Source organism: Rattus rattus, chromosome 3 (assembly GCF_011064425.1).
Source record: "Rattus rattus isolate New Zealand chromosome 3, Rrattus_CSIRO_v1, whole genome shotgun sequence".
NCBI classification, from domain to species: domain Eukaryota; kingdom Metazoa; phylum Chordata; class Mammalia; order Rodentia; family Muridae; genus Rattus; species Rattus rattus.
The window spans coordinates 59,549,424-59,570,536 of NC_046156.1; the positions used below are offsets into that span (position 1 = coordinate 59,549,424).

A 21,113-nucleotide genomic window follows, 5' to 3' on the forward strand; every position below is an offset into this window, starting at 1 on the left:
CCTTCTAGCCCATGCCTAAAGGGTTACCCACGCAACAAAAGCCAGACCTAAATGAGACCCCTACAATCCAGCCATCTGTGTCTGATTCCCACCTGGCAGAACTCCAGGACAAAATCCAGCAAACAGAGGCCACCAACAAGGTACGTCAGAACTGGCTCTAGTCCAGCTCCATCATCCTGAGGCTGTGTGTTATGGTCTGGGAGATGAACGCTGGGCTATCCCCAGTTCTCTACAGAATGGCTCATTGGAAGCATAGTTCCAAACTTTTATCTTTATTTCCTCTCTTGTATGTGTAAGTTGCATGTATTCAGGTAGGGGTGTGTGTGTGTGTGTGCGTGTGTGTGTGTCTGTGTGTCTGTGTGTGTGGACTACAGATCCATCTCTGGTATTGTTCTTCAAGCTATCTACCTTGGGGTATTTTGGAGACCATCTTTCACTAGGACCCAGGGCTTAAAAACTAGGCTAGCGAGAAATTCATCTGTTTCACATTCCCAGAGCTAGTGTTATAAGCACACACCTCCAAGCCTGGCTTTTTAATGTAGCTGCTGGGGATTAAACTCAGGTCTTCATAGTTTTCCCAGCCCTTCTCTTTGTTTCTTATCAGGATTTTAGCTTGTTCCATACAGACCACATTTCCTGATGCATTTTAGGAATGAGATCAGATCTTCCATAGAATCTTTAACTCTACAGTAAGGCTCTGAGACAGGACGTTTGTGCTTTAAATTTTAGTGTAACTTCTTACCCTTGTTATCTCATGGATTTTTATGTCTGCTTTCAAGGGAGTTGTCCCAAAGGGCTCTTGAATATCTGGTCTAGTGTACTGATAATAGTCTGTCCTGTACTAGATAGCAGGCACTCCTTGGTCGTATGGGAGGGTTGTATGGCCCTTGGCGGAACAGTGTGCCGTGCATGAGAACTAAGGCCTTTGAGCATTGAGGAAAGCAATGAACGCAGTTGCTGCCTCTCTTCATAGTCTGTGGTTACTATGCGTGGGGAAGAAGTAAGACTTGTGCCCTGAGTCATTCTTTAAACCTGAGATGCACAGGGCAGTGCAATGGCCCTCAAGGTTAAAAGTCATCATGGAGCTAACAAGAGTTTCTCTGCTGAATTCAGATTCTTCAAGAGAAACTGAATGACATGAGCTGTGAGCTCAAATCTGCACAGGAGTCATCTCAGAAGCAAGATACGACAATCCAAAGCCTCAAGGAAATGCTAAAGAGCAGGGAAAGTGAGGTAAAATGCTACGTGGTCACAGACCTATGGGGAAACCGGCCATGCTGGGGCTGTAGATACATGCTCTCTATTTTGTAGATGTCACTACTGTCAGACCAGCAATCTTCCTATGGCAAACTGTCCACTAAGTAGGTGTTTTGGAAAGCTTGTTCCTAACATCTGCACAGGAGGGAGAAGTAATTTACGAGTCGTTGGCTAACCTTAGCACGCCATCCTCCTTTTCTCATTCCAGACTGAGGAGCTGTACCAGGTGATTGAAGGTCAAAATGACACAATGGCAAAGCTTCGGGAAATGCTACACCAGAGCCAGCTCGGACAGCTCCATGTACGTGAGGGCCACAGGCAGGAGGTGGGCCGCCCTGGCTGTCCAGGCCTCTCGGGGGCTCCGTGCATTCCTCCCTGTGACTGTGATTTTGATTCTGTTCTTTCCAGAGCTCAGAGGGCATTGCCCCTGCTCAGCAACAAGTGGCCCTGCTTGACCTTCAGAGTGCTCTGTTCTGCAGCCAGCTTGAAATCCAGAAGCTCCAGAGGCTGGTACGCCAGAAAGAGCGTCAGCTGGCTGACGGCAAGCGATGCATGCAGTTTGTGGAGGCTGCAGCACAGGAGAGAGAGCAGCAGAAGGAAGCTGCTTGGAAACATAACCAGGTAAATCATTAACCGTCTATTGTTCCCAGTGACTTTGCCCCGCAGTGACTTGTGAACAGGACAGTTTGTGCTGAACCGGAACCCTTGCACTGTTGGCCTTGTCTAATGTGGTCAGTGTTTGTTGCCCCGGCCATGCTCCAGATGAGCAGACTGTGTCCTGGAAGTCCAAAGGTGGCGGTCAGAGACGCTGCCTCTTAATTAACTTATTATACTTCAGCAGGAGACGCAGACTCGACAGAACATTAACAGGGTAAATACTCCCAAGACTTGGGCTTATGTTCCCATAGCTACGCCCAGGAGCTGTGTCCTACGTCTGGGGAAAGAGGTCAGAGGACTTAGAGCTTCATGAAGGAGAAGGTCTCTGAGGTTATTCTGGAAGGATAAAGTCAGCTGAGGCCCAGAGGTAGTTCAGCAAGTGAAAATTGCTTGACTCACAAGCGTTCCCGCCCCAGAACTATGCAGGAAGGAGAGAGCCACTTCCTGAAAGTTGTCCCTTGATCGGCCACATGTGCACACCTGCAGTCACATGAATAAGACACACACAGTAAATAAGTAAATACATAAATTAATTAAATTAAATTGAAAAAGTCACTGGGTAAAGTAGAGAGGGGCATTTACATGCAGAATTAGTCATGCAATTTAAATATATGTAAGCATTATACAATCCTTAAACAGTCTTCTATCTTGCTAGCATGGAGCACATGCTCTTCGTTTGTTTTCTGCATTTTAAAGATCTTTTTTGTGGGCTGTCTCCTGTAATTAATTAATTAATTAATTTCTGTAGCCCAGAAATTAATTATGAGCCCTTGGATTTTCTTTAGAAGTATTGAAATTTCAGATACTTTGGCAGGTAACAGTGCAGGATCAGCAGCTGAGTTCATTAGGGAAGGATCAGCGTTACGGCGCAGACCTCACTTAGTAGACGATAGAGCTGTCCTTTTAAGCACGAAATTGAGCACTGCCTTGGTATCACTGAACTGTGATATCAAATTTACTGTCAACTCCCTCCTTTTCATAAGCTTTTACATCCTACTTGATTTATATTCTCTGTACTTTTTCTATATCAATTTAAGGTATTCCCTGCTACTTTATATTTCATTATATGCCTTTAAAGTTTTCTGTCTGTCTGTTTTGTTTTGGGGATGAGATTGATGGCCCTGATGTTGCCCAGACTGGCCTTGAAGTTTTGATCCTTCTGCCCTCAGACTCTTCAGTGGCTGCGATCATGGGCAGGTGCCATCCTGCTCAACTTGCCTTGAAAGTGCCAAGACCTTCATGTCTAATGGTCACGTGGAAAGGTTACCGTAAAAACATGATCTGTTTGTTTCAGGAATTACGAAAAGCTTTACAACACCTCCAAGGAGAACTGCATAGTAAGAGCCAACAGCTCCACGTTCTGGAGGCAGAAAAATATAATGAGATTCGAACCCAGGGACAAAACATTCAACACCTAAGTCACAGTCTAAGTCACAAAGAGCAGCTAATTCAGGTGAGTCCTCGGGTGAGAGCAGCTTCTGAGCTCTCAAACTCCCGCTCATGCCATCTCAAGGCCTACCTGTGCCCACATCTGACTGCTGGAGTTGAAAACATATACAACGGGTAGAAAATACAGTCCATGGGCAGCAGCATGCTCTCCAGCGCCTAAGTAACTGTGTGAACATCCATGAACAGAATGCTACCCAGCCTACAGCTAACATACATGACATAAACAGCACGGCAGTGTTCAGCAAACCCAACACCTCTGAGTCAGTCACTCTGTTGCATGGAGACATGGCAGGAGAGATCTCTTAGAGAAATATCCACAGGATTCAGTGACAGAATGAAAATTTTAGGAAAAATGGTGCCCTAAGAAGCGTAATCAACTCTGTCTCCTACTCTAAGCTTTGGGGACACTGAATCTCCTAAATTTCAGAGCAAATCATTTTTATATACCATTGTAGATGATTCCCACTCCCTCACAGATGTACCCAGGCCACGTCTTTATTTGGAAATTGTCTTTTTGCTGTTGATGGTTTTGTTTCATTCTATGATGATGTCTGACTCTGTGGCCCTGGCTGACCTGTAGCTCTGTAGACCAGGCTGGCTTCCAAATTACAGAGATCCACTTGCCTTTGTGTCCTCAGTGCTGGGATAACTAACAGGCGTGTTCCACCAGGCTTAGCTCAGAATCTTTTGTGAGATTTTTACTGACACCCTTAGGCAGACAGGGTGTCCTGTGCTGCCCTGAGCAGACTGGCTCACCTGCTAATCCGTTCGTTGCAGAATTATTAACAATTTACATCTCTGCTATCTCTGACTCATTTGTGTATTGTACTAAACAACAAATTTCTTGCTATAATGAAGGAATTCAGCTAAGAGGGAAGGAATAAAGGAAAGTACTTCTGTCTCCTTAGGAACTTCAGGAGCTCCTACAGTATCGGGATAACACAGACAAAACTCTAGACACAAATGAAGTGTTTCTTGAGAAACTACGGCAACGAATACAAGACCGGGCAGTTGCTCTAGAGGTGGGCCGCGGCCAGTCCCCACCCCACTCCAGGGCCAGTCCCCACCCCACCACACGGCCAGTCCTCACCCCACTCCACGGCCAGTCCCCACCCCACCCAGGGCCAGTCCCCACCCCACCCAGGGCCAGTCCCCACCCCACTCCACGGTCAGTCCTCACCCCACCCACGGCCAGTCCCACCCCACCACACGGCCAGTCCCCCCACCCACGGCCAGTCCTTACCCCACGCCATGACCAGTCCCCACCCCACTCCAGGGCCAGTCCCCACCCCACTCCACGGCCAGTCCTCACCCCACCCCACGGCCAGTCCCCACCCCACTCCACGGTCAGTCCTTACCCCACTCCACGGCCAGTCCCCACCCCACTCCACGGCCAGTCCCCACCCCACTCCACGGCCAGTCCTCACCCCACTCCAAGGCCAGTCCTCACCCCACTCCACAGCTAGTCCCCACCCCACTGCTGTTTGTTCTAGCTGCAGTGACGCTAAACGACTGCTCTGGGGATTCATCTTCCAGCTCTCACATTTGGGATCTAACTGAATAAAGGTGATAGTTGGGCGAGCCCCCCAGTATTTAGGAGCCTTCCTTTCCTTGCAGCGTGTTATAGATGAAAAGTTCTCTGCTCTAGAAGAAAAGGACAAAGAATTGCGGCAGCTTCGGCTTGCTGTGAGGGACCGAGACCATGACTTAGAGAGACTGCGTTGTGTCCTGTCTGCCAATGAAGCTACCATGCAAGTAAGAGCCAAACCCAATTTATTCTTCCCACTCCTGATGCCTTCTAGGCCTGAAGCAGCAGCTCCTCCATCTTTCTCTGTAACCCATTTGTAACTGTTTTCTTTGAAAGGAAAACAAAGTTAAAAACCAGAGAAAAGTAGCATTTCCCATCCTGCCACCACTGGTTGGAGGCCAGCGCTTCTCCCTTTTACATTATGAACTCGTGGGGAGTAGTGGATGGTGGTTGTGACTTCTCATCCTTGACTGTTGATGTGGATATGCACATCCACTTTCCATGAGCACTGTTGGGTAAAGAATACACACACACACTTGATGTTGTGTTCTCCCCATTGATACTATGTAGATAGTAGTGTACCACATAGCTGCTTGTTTTATTAGCATATACTTGTAGCTTTTTACATACTTATGTAGCTGCCATCTGTGTGTTCTTAAAGAAGCCATTCATTTTTTGTTAGAGAAACTACTCCCACAATCCTATTTTATCATGCATTCTATATTTACCTCTCCACAAACCAGATTAAAAAAATACTGGTATGCTATCCTGTGTTTTCTCCTCTTCCAAATAAAATCAAGCAAGTCTCAGTTTCTTTCTTTTGTTCTTTTTTTCTCTCTCTTTCTTTGTTTTTGTTTTGTTTTGATTTTTTGAGACAGGGTTTCTCTGTGTTCCAGCCCTGGCTGTCCTGGACCTTTGTAGACTAGGCTGGCCTTGAACTCACAGAGCTCCTTCTGCCTCTGCCTCCTGGGTGCTGGGATCAGGGTTTAAAAGCACGTGTCACTACACCCAGAGGAACTAATTTCTTATCCTGAGGAGTGTGGAGTGCCCCTTTGGCTTATGTTTGCCCTGTTTGTCCTTGTAGTGTATGGAGAGCCTCCTGAGGGCCAGAGGCCTGGAAGTGGAGCAGTTAGCTGCCACCTGCCAAAACCTCCAGTGGCTGAAGGAAGAATTGGAAACCAAGTTTGGCCACTGGCAGAAGGAGCAGGAGAGCATCATCCAGCAGTTACAGACATCGCTGCACGACAGGAACAAAGAAGTAGAGGCAAGGCTCCACCAATGAGAAGCACTGGCTCAGGATGCATAGCTCAGCCCCAGGCAGGACTCCTCAGGCCTGCGGAGCCAGCATCTGAGTCTTTAATTATATTCCATGCCTGGGCGAGTAGCTACCTTTCCCTGGGAACTCTTGTTACTACTATAAATTTAACACGTCATTTATCATTCTCAGAGAAGCTATGTGAGAATTAATTAGGTCTTAAGGTACATCTGTATTGTAACTTACCTGTATTGTAATAGTTACAATGTACTCGCTGGGTGGGGCACTGTTTTAAGAGCCTAACGGAAATCAACTTAGTGAACCCTCACAAGTTCATGAGGGCATACTCTGCTTTCAAAGCAAGGACTTAGATGTTTGAGGTTAAGTAACTCATCAGGGCAGCATCGCAGAGAGGCATAGCCGCTTCGGTACAGCCTGTAGGGCTCCACGGTTAAGCACCATACATTAAAGTTCTGTGTAGGGTAGGAGCTGTAGTGGCATTGCTCTGTTACCAGTACAGTGTCCTTGGGCCTCTGCTGTTTTTCCTGGGCAGGGTCTTGCTTTATATCCTGGCTGCCTTTGAGTTCGCCTTCTCTTACTTGAGGCTCTCGGGAGCCTCGGCTTGCAGGAGGCATGTGTGGCCTCAGCCAGGTCATCGCTCCCTTTAGCCCGTGGTTTTGTACTTCCTCTCTAAAGTTATACTGCAGAGGAAGTGAGCAAGCCACTTCTCCTTCTGACATTTACTGTTGTGTGCCGAGCATGAGGAAAACCACTCACTTCAGGGTCTCTCTGTGTTGTTAATATTCGTTCATTGAGTGTGTGTTTCCAGCCTTCCAAATCCTCGGCCGGTGCTAGCGATTTCCTATTTTGGGGAAACAAAAAAGATATGACATTGTACTGTTCCTAGAATTTTGCCATTCCTTTATTCTGGGTGCTTCAACATTCAGTACAGGAAATTCTGTCCTCCAGAAATTCACGTCGTCCCTTTCACATTAGGATCTCAGCGCAACTTTGCTCCACAAACTTGGACCCGGCCAGAGTGAGGTAGCCGAGGAGCTGTGCCAGCGCCTGCAGCGGAAGGAAAGGATGCTGCAGGACCTTCTGAGTGACCGGAACAGACAAGCCATGGAGCACGAGATGGAGGTCCAGGGGCTGCTCCAGTCGATGGGCACCCGGGAGCAGGAGAGGCAGGTGAGGACCCTGTGAGGCGCTTGCGGTGCGGCAGGCACACAGAAGTGCCCGAAGCGTTTGACTTGGACTCACTCATTTTACAGTCAGCTTCGTTTCTTTCCTTCAATTCCTGAACTGCAGTTCCACATCAGAAAGAATGAAATAGTTTTGAACATTACTCTGGAAAGTGGCCTGGGCAATATATGTATCCATTGTTTTGGTTTTCTCCGATTGCTTTGAGAGAAAGGGGAGTGAAATACTGAAATATTATTATCTAAGGTGTAGGAAAGGCTACACTCAGCATGCCCACATGTATTCTCTCTCTCCCCCATCGCTGTCTCTGTTTCTCTCTCTCCCTGTCTCCCTCTCTTTCTGTGAAACAGAGTTTTACTGTTGTACTCCAGGCTGGACTGGAATTCACTATGTAATCCAAACTCAATTAGCAAACCTCCTGCCTCAGCCTGTAGAACGTTGGGATTGCAGGTGTCTCTCACCACATCCAGCCCATATTTTCTTCTTTAAAATTGAGAGTGTTTTACCTTATTTATCTGTTTGTTGGGGGCACGTGTTCTGGTACAGGTGTGGAGGCTAAAGAGTAAATCTGGCCGTCGGTGCTGTCCCTCCACTGTTGGAAACCAAGTGTTGACTGAGGCCATCATCTTGGCTGCTAGCCGCCCTTACCCACCAAGGCATCTCACTGGCCCACATTTTCTTTTAATTGTTATGAAATCTGAGTTATTTAGGTGGAAACAGTTGTGTTTTGAGGGTCATTATGAGGGAAGGTAATGTCAGGACAACAAAGGCCTTGTCAGTCTTAAAATAACAGCGCACACTATTTCAGAGTCAGTTTGTTTTTAAAGATGAGGTTTCACACTGTAGCCCAGCCTGCTCTGGAGCTTGCTGTACAGGGGAGCTGGCCTCACTCAGGCAGACTGCCCACCTCAGGCCTCCCAAGTGCTGGGATTACAGGCGTGCTCTACCACACCCAGTGTTTAAGGTCACTTTCTAGTTTATCCTGATTCCTGCATATCTTTTTCTCCAGTGCTAGCTGACGTTGCTGGCACCAAGGAGGTCGCAGACCGCAGCCTTTGCGCCTCAGTGGCAGCCCCAGTGGTGTTCCTGTGGCTCTGCTTTTCTGGTTTCCCATGCAAAAGATTGACCTGAGTGTTTTTTTTAAAGGAGATTAAGTGACAGGAGGGGCTTGAGAATCTGTGATTCTGATATGGTTCACAGAGCTCACCTGGAGCGGGGACAAAGCACTGTCTTAGGGTTGCACTAGCCACACGCCTGTTTGTGCTGTTATGTTTCCAGGGAGACTTTAATAGTAAATGTTGGCAGGATGTTGATACCTCTCAGGTGATTCTGTCCATACCTCCAAAGTTTACACACTGAAAATGGAAGGGTTTTTTGTTTTTTTTTAATTCTCATTTAGAAATTATGATGTGGGCTAAACAGTCGGTTTCCTCCCAGAGAGAATTGGTTCTGTAATTTAGCTGATGTAGTCCCAATTCATTATCTCAACCCCTGAAAGTTTATACGACTATTGTGTGTGTGCCTGGGTGTATGCACCACATGTGTGGGCACGTGTGCCGTGGTGCATGTATGGAAGTCACAGAACACCTTTGTGGATAGTTTCTCTCCTGCCACCTGTCTGAGTTCCAGAGGTCAGAATCAGGTCACCGGTGGCAGCGAACATGAATTCCTGTGCTTTAGCAGTCGCAGATAGGTTCTGGGGCTTCCCTTGTGTCGCCGTCATCTTAGGGAGGGAGGAGTTAGGAATAAACAGGTTTGATGCTTTACTCTTTCTGTTGGTCGGTAGTTTTATCCATTTATAGAATGAATTTTAGTCTCCTCACCCTTACTCTCCTCTTCTCCACCTCCCATTCCCACCAGCACACATTTTCAGAGTGGGCCCCCCTATTTTCACATCTTTTGTGTGTGTGTGTGTGTGTGTGTGTGTGTGTGTGTGTGTGTGTGTGTGTGTGTGGTGTGGCTACTGAGTTTAATTGTGGGAGATTGATTACTGAAGTGGGGACAACTTACCAATAACTACACCAAAGAAACGGCACCTCATCTTCCAGTAGCCATTAGCTGTCAACAGGCTCTCAGGCCCTTCCCAATCTGCGATAAAGTGTTGACAGGCCCACTCCTTTGGGTTTTTTTTGTTTGTTTGTTTGTTTTTGCTTATTCTTTTGGGAGATTTTTTCTACTCTTTTTCTAAAATATTAAAATGTAATCTGTTTGAGAATGTAAATAATATCTTTTTATTATATTCACCCTTCACTCTTCCTTAGATCCTCCCAAATGAATCCTTGTCTCTTTCCAGCTTTGTTTGTTTGTTTTTAATAGCTCACTGATTCTAATTCCTAGCGCCCATATGTTTATGGGCACAAGGCCATCCCAGTGAACCTACCACGGGCCGTATCCTTAAAGACATCCTACCCTTTCTCCCCCAGCAGCCATCAGCAATCAGTGGCGTCCCAGCTCGGGGCTGGTCTCAAAAGCCCCTCCTCTCTCTGTGCTTGATCTTGTCTGGGTCTTGTATGGATAACAAGGGCAATTGTAAGTTCTTGGGAGAAGTACGCCTGTCGTGTCCTATCTGTGGCTGAACGGTCCAAGACACTTGCTCTCTGCTCCTTGACCAGTTGTGAGTTTCCGCATTGACCACCACTTGCTGTGCTAAGAAGCTTCTCTGGTGAGGACTGGCATAGCACTGATCTGTGGGTGTACATATGAGTATTTAGAGGGCAGTTTGACAACACAACCGCTTAGGCTTTAGTGATTTGTGAGGTTCAGAGTCGCTCAGTCTGTACTGAGTGCCTGGTGATGCTGTGGGTCCTTGGATTTAGCAGTAAGCTGCTCCTGAAGTACATATTCTGTTGAGGAGGAGAAAGTACCCCATAAGGGATGCACTAGGAAACAGGAAGTGCATTGGGAAAAGTTAAGCACAGCAAAAGGATTTGAAAGTGGAAATATGACATTCTACCCCCAAGCATCATTGAAGTATAATTGGCAAGCAAAAACTGTACGTGTTCAAGGCATGTAACACATGTGTACATGTTGTAAATGGTCACTCTAATCAGGTCACAGTCTAGCCAGTCACTGTTTCTTATGCAACAGTTTTGGGTAAATGACACAGTGTCCCTCAGTGTTCACACACTGCAGTGTTCACACAGTGCAGCCACTGTGATCACCCGCACTTACTCAATACCGAATGTTGGTACCATTTGCCCTGTGTGATTGCACTTTAGATAGAAAAGGCCAGGGAAGGGCACGATGCTTGACAAAGAGCACAGACATACAATTGTTGGGTAAAAGGCCGCTGAGGCTGAAGAAGTGACTAGAGTAAAGGTAGCCATTGGTCAGGCCAGTTCTACACAAACCTTAACACCAACATCGCTGCTAGAGATCTTGGGAGAGCCTCTCCCCGATGTCTCACCTGGGCTAGACATTGTTCTGCTGTGACAGACTACAAACAGGAGGAAAGTTGTCTCTGAGTGTCCCACAAGATTCTTTTTCTTTAAATAAGTAGTTGGCTTGTAAGAAATAACATGGATGTTGGAGAGATGGCTCAGTAGTTAGAGCCCTTCCTACTCTTGCAGACTCTTATGGGTCTGTTCCCATAACCTTCAGGTGGTTCACACTTATCCCTAACTCCAGTTCTGGAGAACTTTCTCTGGCCTCCATTCGGGGAGCGTTGTACACACATGGTGCACAGACATGCATGCAGGCAAAACGCTCACCACACACATCAAATAAATCTTTAAGGAAATTTTAAGGTAAATTTTATTTATTTTACTATATCATCTTTGGTAACGTTTACTGTGGCTCCTTCTTACCAGGCTGTTGCAGAAAAAATGGTACAAGCCTTCATGGAAAGAAACTCGGAATTACAGGCCCTGCGGCAGTATCTAGGGGGGAAGGAATTAATGGCGTCATCTCAGGCATTCATCTCTAACCAACCAGCTAGAGCGACTTCCGTAGGCCCCCACCATGGAGAGCAAACTGACCAAGTAAGAGCTCTAGCCTCTGTTGATAGTCATGGCCGCCGCATGCCCTGTTACCTCAGAGGCAGCAGTTTGGGCATGTCAACTGCAAACTACATGAGACAAGTCCAAGCTGCCATTGTGATCGGAGTCCCTGTGTCTTTCTGACCCCCACAACCCTTCCAATTTTAGGGTTCTATGCAGATGCCGTCTCGAGACGACAGCACCTCGTTGACTGCCAGAGAGGAGGCCAGTGTACCCCGGTCCACATTAGGTAAGTGCCAGGTTTGCTTCAGCAAGAGTTCCTTGGCTTTCCTGCTCCCTGCTGTCTAGAAGATTTGGCCAGGACACATCATGATAGTTCAGAAAATGATTTGGATTCCCCTGAAATCTGGAGACGCGTACATCACTTCTAAGAAAAACTGCCCAAACACTTAACGTGGAGTTTTTTAGTTCTTTTCACACTCATTGTTAAAGCAACTTACATATTAAACATGGTTAACTTCCAAAATTAAATATATAAAAAGGTATACTCAGGAGGCACGTATACACCCCTGCTTCTCTCTCACTTCCACTCGCCCCTAAGGACGATAAGCTTCCTTTCTGGGTTCTCCTTATTCCTGTGTAGTTTTTTTTTTTTTAATTAAGCGGATGATTTAGATGGACAGATGTGTCATTTCTCCCTCCCCCTAGTAAATGCAGTCGTTCCCATCTAGATTTAATATCCTTGAAATCTGAGTAAGTTCACCAGCTTCATGCTCACTGTTTCTCAGCTTCAAGTGTAGTCTGCTGGGTGAGCACAGAATGGTCTTTTCCGTTTGCTCTTTCTAGCATGTGGGTTGATTATGGGTTTTCCATTACAAATATCACTACAGACTAAAGCGGCTACACACATTTTTCTTAGGTGCCAAGGTATGTTCTAGAGTAAGCCGCTCAGAATGGGGCAGTGGAGATCACTGCGTGTTTCAGTGATTAAAACTGGTGCTGTGTTTGTTTCAGGAGACTCAGACACAGTTGCAGGGCTGGAGAAAGAACTGAGCAATGCCAAGGAGGAGCTTGAGCTCATGGCCAAAAAAGAAAGAGAAAGCCAGGTAAGCCTCTGATTCCAGCTAGTCAAGGCCAGCTCACTGACTCCTAGGTTTTCTTTCAAAAGGTTTATATTTTAAACATTGCAATTCTCCACGTCTAATGCCTGACTCCAAATTCAAGGTATGCCTTTCTTGTCTTTGGGGAGAAACGGAAATTGTTGTATGCCCCTTATCACCCCAACAGCATGCTCTCACGGCCCTGGGAGGCGCCATATCTTTTTGTCTATCCTTCCTATCAGTAAGCAAACAAAATAATTGTAAAGCCCCTGTGCCAGCAGACAGGTTATGGCTCTTGCCCGGAAGGATGGCGTCAGCCCCGTGAAGTTTGCACACCGTAAACAAGGGGTGCGTAAGCGCAAGCATTCTTCATGTGTGCGGTGCTATTCAAAGGCCCGAACTCACAGCTCCACGTGAAGTAGGTGCTGTTGTCCTTAGATTGTGGGTAAAAAGATAGAAATGCTAATTATTTTAAATATGATGTAGCAGCTCAGCATAATGCCGTATTTGAGGTTGAGACTCAAACCTTAATACCCCAGTACTGCCTACGGAGACATTTCCTCCAGCAGATGCTCCTCCCCCAATGTTTGTGATTCTGCCTGTGGTGGAGTTGCCCGCCACTTTCTTAGAGATCCTCAGTCTTCCCGATACAAGCAGCTGCATGTCCAGCTGTGATGTTGGTTAGAAGACAGCTTAGTGCTGCACGGATGGACAGACTGAGCTCATGTGTAGCAATCAGGTTAGGTCACTGGGTGTCCTGCATCCCTAGGGTGACTCTGGAAAGCTCGGCTTCTCAGATTTTGTCATGACTTAATCTCTACCATAACACTGCTGTCCAGATTGTGTCTCTCAGTTTCATTGCCATGTTTTTTTCTTACAGATTTATATTATATAACTCATTTTTGAAGACATGAGCATGTAGTATTTTAGAATTACTGCTTCAAGAATCCCCTAGTTGCCCTTCCTGCTCTGGTTCTGTGAGATTTGCGTGTGGCACTGTGGCTCCCACACACCATTCCTCTTTTCCTTGTGCATTCCCAATCTAGCATAACGTCCTTTTTGCTTCTGGCCTATTTTGAGGGTCATAAAAAGCAGGGACTATGAATGGTATTTTGAGTAAATACTTCCTATTGCTCAACTTTATGTGTCGTTAATCAACCACTTCCTTCTGAGCCCAGACCATTCCACATTCCCTCTAACACTGGGCACTTGCCAACAGCCACGTGGGCTTTCCACTGTCTGTAGACACCCCTTACTCTTTGGGGATAGCAACAGAGCCATCAGTCACTGACTTCACTGCCACATGCCAAGAGTTTTAAAGACGTTTTCTATAGTCCTCCGTGGCCCTGAAAGTACTCTCACTCACAGATGAGGGAACTAAACTTCAACAAAAACCCTGTCGGCAGCTTGCTAGGACTTGAAGCCATGTCCGTCTGTCTGAGGGCCTCAGTACTTCTTCCTTTGTGGATCATTTTCTTTTTCTTATTAATTTTAATTTTTTTTACTTTATTTATATGGGTACTTTTCCCCATGTATGTCTGTATACCACATGTGTGCCTGGAGCCTGCAGAAGGCAGGAGAGGGCATCAGCTTCCCAGGGACTGGAGGTACAAATGGTTGTAAGCTGCCACAAGGGTGCTGGGAACCAAACCTGGGTCATGTGGGAGAGCAACTAGTGCTCTAACCACTGCACCTTCACCCCAGTCCTGTTGTTTTCTTTAACAATGCAAATACTGAGATATGTAATTGTAGTAATCACTGAAGGGGGCCCAATAGTTGTCATACACATCTCCATTCCTTAGTTCAGAAAAATCACTGACAGATATTTTATCAACTGTATCATTGACATAAAGTGTTAGATGCAGACTTGCTGCCAGCACCAAGTATTCCTGAGTTACTGGAATTGACCTATCCAGTCACAGGCAGCTTGCCCTGAGGGAAGAAGGGCATCTGTGTAATTAATTCCTCTAGGATGATACCAGACACTAAACAAATGAATAACTTAAATGTTATAATTATAGATTGTAAGGTAATTTAATTTAATGTATATATAAGGTAACACTGTAGTAAGTGACAAGGGAAAAGTAACATACATAAGGATCACCTTAGGTGAGGGTCCCAACGCTTTTTGAGCAGCCTAGCACCTGAGAGACCACAGCCTGGGAAAGATACTGCAGGCTGGAACAATAGTAGGAGCAAAGGCTCTCTGCTCAGCACAGAGCCGGGTACGCTGCAGTCAAGCGGCAGGTACTGAAGTAGGAATGGACTAGAGGGGTTCAGATCAGTAGTTGTGTCGAGGGAACCACATTGCAGGTAATGCATGTATGCCTGGAGCATAGTAAGCGCACAGTGAATGTTAGCAGTGACTATTGTCACCGTGGGGTTTAATGAGCTCTGTTATCACGTCTGTCATTTGGGGGAAGGGAATGCAACAGAGAGCTTAGTACTTACAGTGTAACTGGGGATGAGGTTTCTTTGCCTACAGTGTAATGGGTGGTGAGGTTTCTTTGCCTGCAGTGTAACGGGTGGTGAGGTTTCTTTGCCTACAGTGTAGTGGGTGGTGAGGTTTCTTTATACTGGCTGCATGCTCTACACAGGGAGGCGTATGGTTTGGTGATCCCTGATGATGTCAGTACTGCAGCTGCTTAATACCTTAGTAACTCATTAAAGGGTATAAATGCAGGCTTTGTAAATCTGCCATGTTTTCTTGTGCTAGCAGAGCCTTTACATAACAAACTCCATTTCTTCTTGCTTCTGCTAGTTGTAACCAATTTCTAAATATCCCAGTGAAGCCATTAACTAAAGCTGTTACAGTAATAGAAGACATTATTAAAAGCGCTTGTTTCTTTTAGAGCAGCTTTTGTCCCACACTCGTGCTTTATTGATTTGACCCACAGCACTAGTCTCCAGTTTTGTCTTGTAGTACTAGCTGACTGTCTAGTACTACAAGAGAAAGCAACTGCCTCTCATGCCGGTTTTTCCTCTCTCCACAGATAGAATTGTCTGCCCTGCAGTCCATGATGGCTGTGCAAGAGGAAGAGCTGCAGGTGCAGGCTGCTGACTTGGAGTCCCTGACCAGGAACATACAGATAAAAGAAGACCTCATAAAGGTCTCTCAAAGCTGTTTTAAAACCACTGGACTAGTTTGTAACTCAGCTGTCTATAGGGCAGCTTCCCACAAGATGAGAACATATTGAATCCTTTGGCCTTGAAAAGAGCAGAAAGATCTGTCCCTCACTGCTCTGTGAGTAACGTTATTACAGTTTTTTACATTGGCTTGTGTTTCTTCTAGGACCTGCAAATGCAACTGGTTGACCCTGAAGATATGCCAGCCATGGAGCGCCTGACCCAAGAGGTCTTACTTCTTCGGGAAAAAGTTGCTTCAGTAGAACCCCAGGGTCAGGAAGTGTCAGGGAACAAGAGACAACAGGTAGGTAGAACCCCAGAGTCAGGAAGGGTCAGGGAACAGGAGACAACAGGTAGGTAGAACCCCAGGGTCAGGAAGGGTCAGGGAACAAGAGACAACAGGTAGATAGAACCCCAGGGTCAGGAAGGGTCAGAGAACAGGAGACAACAGGTAGGTAGAACCCCAGGGTCAGGAAGGGTCAGGGGTCAGGAAGGGTCAGGGAACAGGAGACAACAGGTAGGTCATTGGAACACAGGTGGCTTATGGTTTACAGTGGCACCTGCTTCTGGGTGGTGAATGTCTTTCCTAGCTTTCCCCAAAACTAGAACAGTGCGTGTGATGATGTGGGGATGCTCAGTAAGTACTGAGCGAAGACTGGGAACCATACCAAGCTCTCACTGCTTCCCTCTTGCTCGTCCAGGCCTTCCTTCACCCCTGCCCTGCGGCTTAGCTCCTTCCAGTGGTTCTGCACCCTCTCTCTGTCTCTCTGTTTCCCCCTCCCTCCCTCCCTCCTCCCTCTCTCTCCTCACTCATGTTTGAAATTGACTAATAGTTTTTAAGATGTAGAACAATAATGGGTATAGTATTGATTGGAAAACTGTAGAAAGACAAAGTAGTCACAGTGACAGTTGGTCACAGCATTTGCTGACATACCATGTTTTGTCTCTCGGGACTCACGGTGCTTTGGGTCTTGCTTTGCCGTTTCCACATTGCTGCCTGTCTCTTCCTTCCGCAGTTGCTGCTGATGTTAGAAGGACTAGTGGATGAACGGAGTCGGCTCAACGAGGCCCTGCAAGCTGAGAGGCAGCTCTACAGCAGCCTGGTCAAGTTCCATGCCCAACCAGAGACGTAAGAGAGGGCTGCCTGGCTCGCTTACTTTCAACTTTCATTCTTCCTCCTCCTTCTCCTTTTTATTAAGTACCTACGTTTAAAGTACTACAGGGAGAATGAAAGGACGCTACCGCTTGTGATTTGTGTGGATTGGCCTGAGCCTCAGCGCCTACATCCTAAGTTAGAAATAGATTTTCCCATTACTACTGCAGAGATTAGCCAAGAAGACAGGTCAGGGGTCTCGAAGAGTGCCTCACATAGAGAGGATGCTCCGTGGGTGCCTTCCCGTTTCTGTCCATGTCCTGCTAAAGCCTGCTCTGCTGCAGCAGTGAGGCTGTCAGCACGCTAACACCAGCTTAATGACTGAAGGGGCTGTGTGTGCTGTGGTGACTCCATCCAGAGACCCCGTAAGCGCCCTGAGAACCATATTTTCTGACACTTCTCCATTTTGCCTTATGCGTACTGTATCTCTATGGCTCCTTTCAGAGCGCCTTCAGGATTTTTTCTTGCCTCCTTCCTGGCCTTGTTTGTTCCTTCAATAGTTTTTAAAGTTACTACTCAGTTTTCCCTAATTTCTCATTGGGCTTTAGAAATGTTTTATTTCCACCTCAGGAAAATGAAAGCAGGGGAGGGTGTCACCGAGCACCTGGAATGCTGCTCGTCCTTGGAACTGGGCTCTCAGCAATGTCTGTGAGCTGCCGTCGACAGAACAGGCCCCAGCCCTCAGCTGACATTTAATTTTCCTTGGGTTTTTCATTTTTCAGTCTAAAACTCTCAGTCACATAATGAAATGTCTCTTATTTTTGTGTGCAGGTGGCCCAGAATCTAGCTAAAAAGACAAGCTTTATAGAAAGGTGCAGGCCTTGTTTAGCTCGTACATTCGTTCATTTATCGTGGCCTGGAGACTGAGTTACCTTAGGACATCTCATAGTGACAAAGGTGGCTCTTTGGAAGTGAATGTACTCTTTATAGTGATGGCTAACCGTTTTCCTTCCATGTGGCATGGCAATCAGCTCTGAGAGAGACCGAACTCTGCAGGTGGAACTGGAAGGGGCCCAGGTGTTACGCAGTCGACTAGAAGAAGTTCTTGGAAGAAGCCTGGAGCGCTTAAGCAGGCTGGAGACCCTGGCCGCCATTGGAGGTGGGGAACTGGAGAGTGTGCGAGTTCGTCACAAGCATGCCTTCTGAGCACTGCGGGTCACACCGCAGCCCCGGATGGAGACCCTGTTTGTACTAACCAGAGAAAGTTGTGTGTGACCTCACAGACCTAGTGTGACTCACTAACGGTAACGATAGGCCTGCCGTCAGTAGCAGCAAAGGAAGCAGCCGCACTTCCTTTCTTCCCTGCACAGACCTGGCTCTTAGTTAACGAGGTCATGAAGCATACTGCACATCTTAAGTCATTCCATTTTAATTTCCCATTCACATCGCTCTTCTCCCTGGCCTGTCCTCACTCCTTTACCCCATGGGCCAATAAAGTTTATCCCCCATCTCACCACCCATGCCACACGTCCCATGTCATGTCAGCAAATGCATGTGTGTGTATTATTTTTGCCATCCAGTGGAATCCTGCTCTCTGAAAGCAATTTTTAATCAAATAAAGGAATGAAGTATGAGTATAGGTTTAGGGAGAGAGAGTGAGAATCCGTGAGAGTGGCTTTGGGGAGTGGTATAACCCTACTAAAGATAAGAGCTAGGCAGGAGGACGTGGGCGGGGCTCAGGAGCAGAGGCCATAAGTGTCTTAGTAAAGTCTGCCCTCGAAGGCCGCTTCAGAGTTGAGTGTCCAGATGAAAGCTCATCAGTGGACAGCACGCTCCAGTCCATGAAAGTCTGTACAGCTCACGCTCTTCACTGGACTAGGTTTTCTTCAAGCCGCAGGCATGGCCTTTAGTGAGAACATGACTTTAAAAACAGGTTCCCAAATCAGAATTCTCTAGATCAAATGATCATCTTCTATGTGATATTTCCCACCCTCCATTTTTTTTAAATTTTGGTTTTGTTTTTGGTATTTATTTGTTTTTTGAGACAGGATCTCACTGTGGCTGGCCTAGAATGCATTGTATAGACCAGACTAGCTTTGAACTCACAGAGACGAGCCCACTTCTACTTTCTGGGTGCTGGGATTAGAGGCGTGGCTGCCGCCACTAGCTGTCAGCATCCCCCTCAAGTGCAATTTTCTAGTATCCCAAGATCAGAGGAAAGTATAATTCCTGGATGCTCATTTGGAGGTGAAGCAGGTGGCATCCTCTAGTTCTTGGTGGAAGTGTTTCTTCACAGGGGAGTAAGAAGCTGATGAGAGATACTGTCGTGTTCAGGTCACTCAAAAGGAGGCCTCAGAGGTCCACATGTAAGTGTCTGCTTCCTTGGGACAAGATAGAGAAAGGGCACTGAAGATTTCATTTCTAGCATCTTAAATGTCAAGAATATGAAAAGTAACAGGTTACTTGCAAGGGCTGTGGATTCTGCACCAGAATCTTACTTTTTCCTATTGCTGAAGGGTGTAAGGTTCAGGCTTTTCCAGACCCGGAGAAAGACTGAGTCCCCTTCCTAAGCTGGACTGAGCTTTCCTTTCCTCCCCACCCCCTTTTTTTGGCATGGCACATTACATCCATGTGTTGACATGGCATGTGTTACATTGTAAATTCTACTCAAGATTCTGTAACCTCAGCGGTGTCTTTAGCAGATGAGTATTGGTCCATCTGAAGTGGACGGGAAGGAAATAGCAGAGAAGCACTTTGAAATCTTCTGATGAAGTAGTCCAGATTGATAGTCTTGGCCTTCCTATAGTAGATGGGCTATTACGGTTTTAACAGCCTTTAGGGGCAAGAGGAATTGTTTAATATAACAGTAGAGGAGGTCTGAGCAGAGCCATCCGATGTTCTCAGTCGCAGAACATCCAGGCTAAGATGCTTTAAGGCCTGCCTGAACAAAACTTTATGTAACTAACAAGGAAGAGGATGATAGAGTTGAGCTATAGACATGTCAGTCAATTAAGGTCAATACAAGGCAATTAGGAAATGTGTTTACTCAACTTTACCAGAGACAACAAAGTTCTGCAAAGCTGCTATTAAGTTTCAACTGTAGGTACTCTAGGATCCTAGGGGTTCACAGTGAGTATAATAATGAAGGTTACCAATTAGTGCATCTGCCGACCTCTAACAAGAGTAGGTTGGTAGACAAGTAAGTTAAGTTTGTTATGGATTCCATAAATGTGACTGTAAAATCTGGTACTGACTTTCTGGTCCTGATGCTAGAATGAGGCAGGAGACCTCGCTGCCTGGAGGGAACGTGCTGGGCCCGCAAGCTTGTGCAATAATTCGGCACCTGGCTACTGAGCACAGTTCTGATGAATTGAACTGTGTGAGCCACGGGTGGACGGTACTGTGATTCTACATGTCATTCCTACCACATAATTGGATTAGCATGCTATAATCTTCATTGCTCTGTAGGAGTGTGGACCATGTTAGCTGAATTTGTCTGCCTTTGTCTGGATTTTTTTAATGTCACAATAAACTTAGATTTAAAGCATCAAGTTCTTAGAGAAGTTTGTGCTCCAATAGGAAATTTCTTGAAAGAAAAATAATGAAGTAGATTTTTCCCTTAGCCTTGTTTAATTAGAACCATAGCACTTTAAAAACAAATCCATTATTGGTAGGTTTCATTTATCTCATATTTATAAACAGAGGGAAATACTGCAGAGTGACAGTTGTAAAGGGGTCAAGTAGATGAGTCTAGTTTCTAGAACTATGGGGTTGAAAGTGAAAGTGGCTTATAAGAAGATGCATTAAGGAATAAAATGTAAGTCTTTTTGTCATGCTCTCTCTAAACTCCCTCTTCCTTGCTGTGTCTGACTTTGGGGGACAGAGCCCAGAGCTTTGTGCTGGGCAAGTGCTGCACCACCAAGCTGCCTCTGCTGCAGGCTGTTGCTATTGTTGAAACCAATTGGTGGGCTTCTAGCATTCAGCGTCTCCTGACATCCCGTCCTCACAGCTCAGCCGTTGTGACCCCTGGAAAGGACTTGCCCTTTCGAGTATGTCCTCTCCGCTTTGGCATGCCGCATGCTTGCTTTTCATTCCCCCACGTCTGCCTCATCCGCCTCCGTACCCACATGCCTCTGTTCAGGGATAGACAGCAGCAAAGTTTTAGTGCTGCTAATCATAGGGAAAGTTCATTATCCTTGTTTACAATTTAAAACATTTTCAGCTCTATGAGCTACAGGAGACCTCTTAAGGGTAAAGGAAATCAAAACCCACCTTCAGAGAGAGTCTCCTTAGGAGGGTTTTGGTAGAGTGGACTTAGAGTTCTCATGCGCATGGCTTCTGAGCAGAGATGCATTGTGTTTAGCTCTAGTTCAGTCTCTAGGCAGTGAGGGCTGGGGTCAGCATGAAAATAGTTTAAGAAAACTGACTCAGCTCTCCCCGTCCTAATCCGCACACTGGAGTGTCATGGTCAGGAAGAGAAGCATAGGTCACACTGCACTGACACCTG

The 21,113-nt window shown here is 46.3% G+C and overlaps 1 protein-coding gene across 1 annotated transcript in view; it reads left to right on the plus strand.

Moving 5' to 3' along the window:
* Positions 1-21,113, plus strand: part of LOC116896485 (myomegalin) — a 196,427-nt gene that overhangs the window by 128,694 nt on the left and 46,620 nt on the right. Inside the window, exons 9-24 of the mRNA XM_032897650.1 lie at positions 9-140; positions 1,114-1,233; positions 1,466-1,558; positions 1,666-1,878; positions 3,209-3,367; positions 4,272-4,385; positions 4,981-5,118; positions 5,976-6,155; positions 7,143-7,337; positions 11,159-11,329; positions 11,495-11,576; positions 12,302-12,393; positions 15,381-15,497; positions 15,680-15,817; positions 16,530-16,642; positions 17,638-17,765. Of these exons, the coding sequence (XP_032753541.1) occupies positions 9-140; positions 1,114-1,233; positions 1,466-1,558; positions 1,666-1,878; positions 3,209-3,367; positions 4,272-4,385; positions 4,981-5,118; positions 5,976-6,155; positions 7,143-7,337; positions 11,159-11,329; positions 11,495-11,576; positions 12,302-12,393; positions 15,381-15,497; positions 15,680-15,817; positions 16,530-16,642; positions 17,638-17,765 (2,185 nt within the window). The remainder of the gene's footprint in view (positions 1-8; positions 141-1,113; positions 1,234-1,465; positions 1,559-1,665; positions 1,879-3,208; positions 3,368-4,271; positions 4,386-4,980; positions 5,119-5,975; positions 6,156-7,142; positions 7,338-11,158; positions 11,330-11,494; positions 11,577-12,301; positions 12,394-15,380; positions 15,498-15,679; positions 15,818-16,529; positions 16,643-17,637; positions 17,766-21,113) is intronic.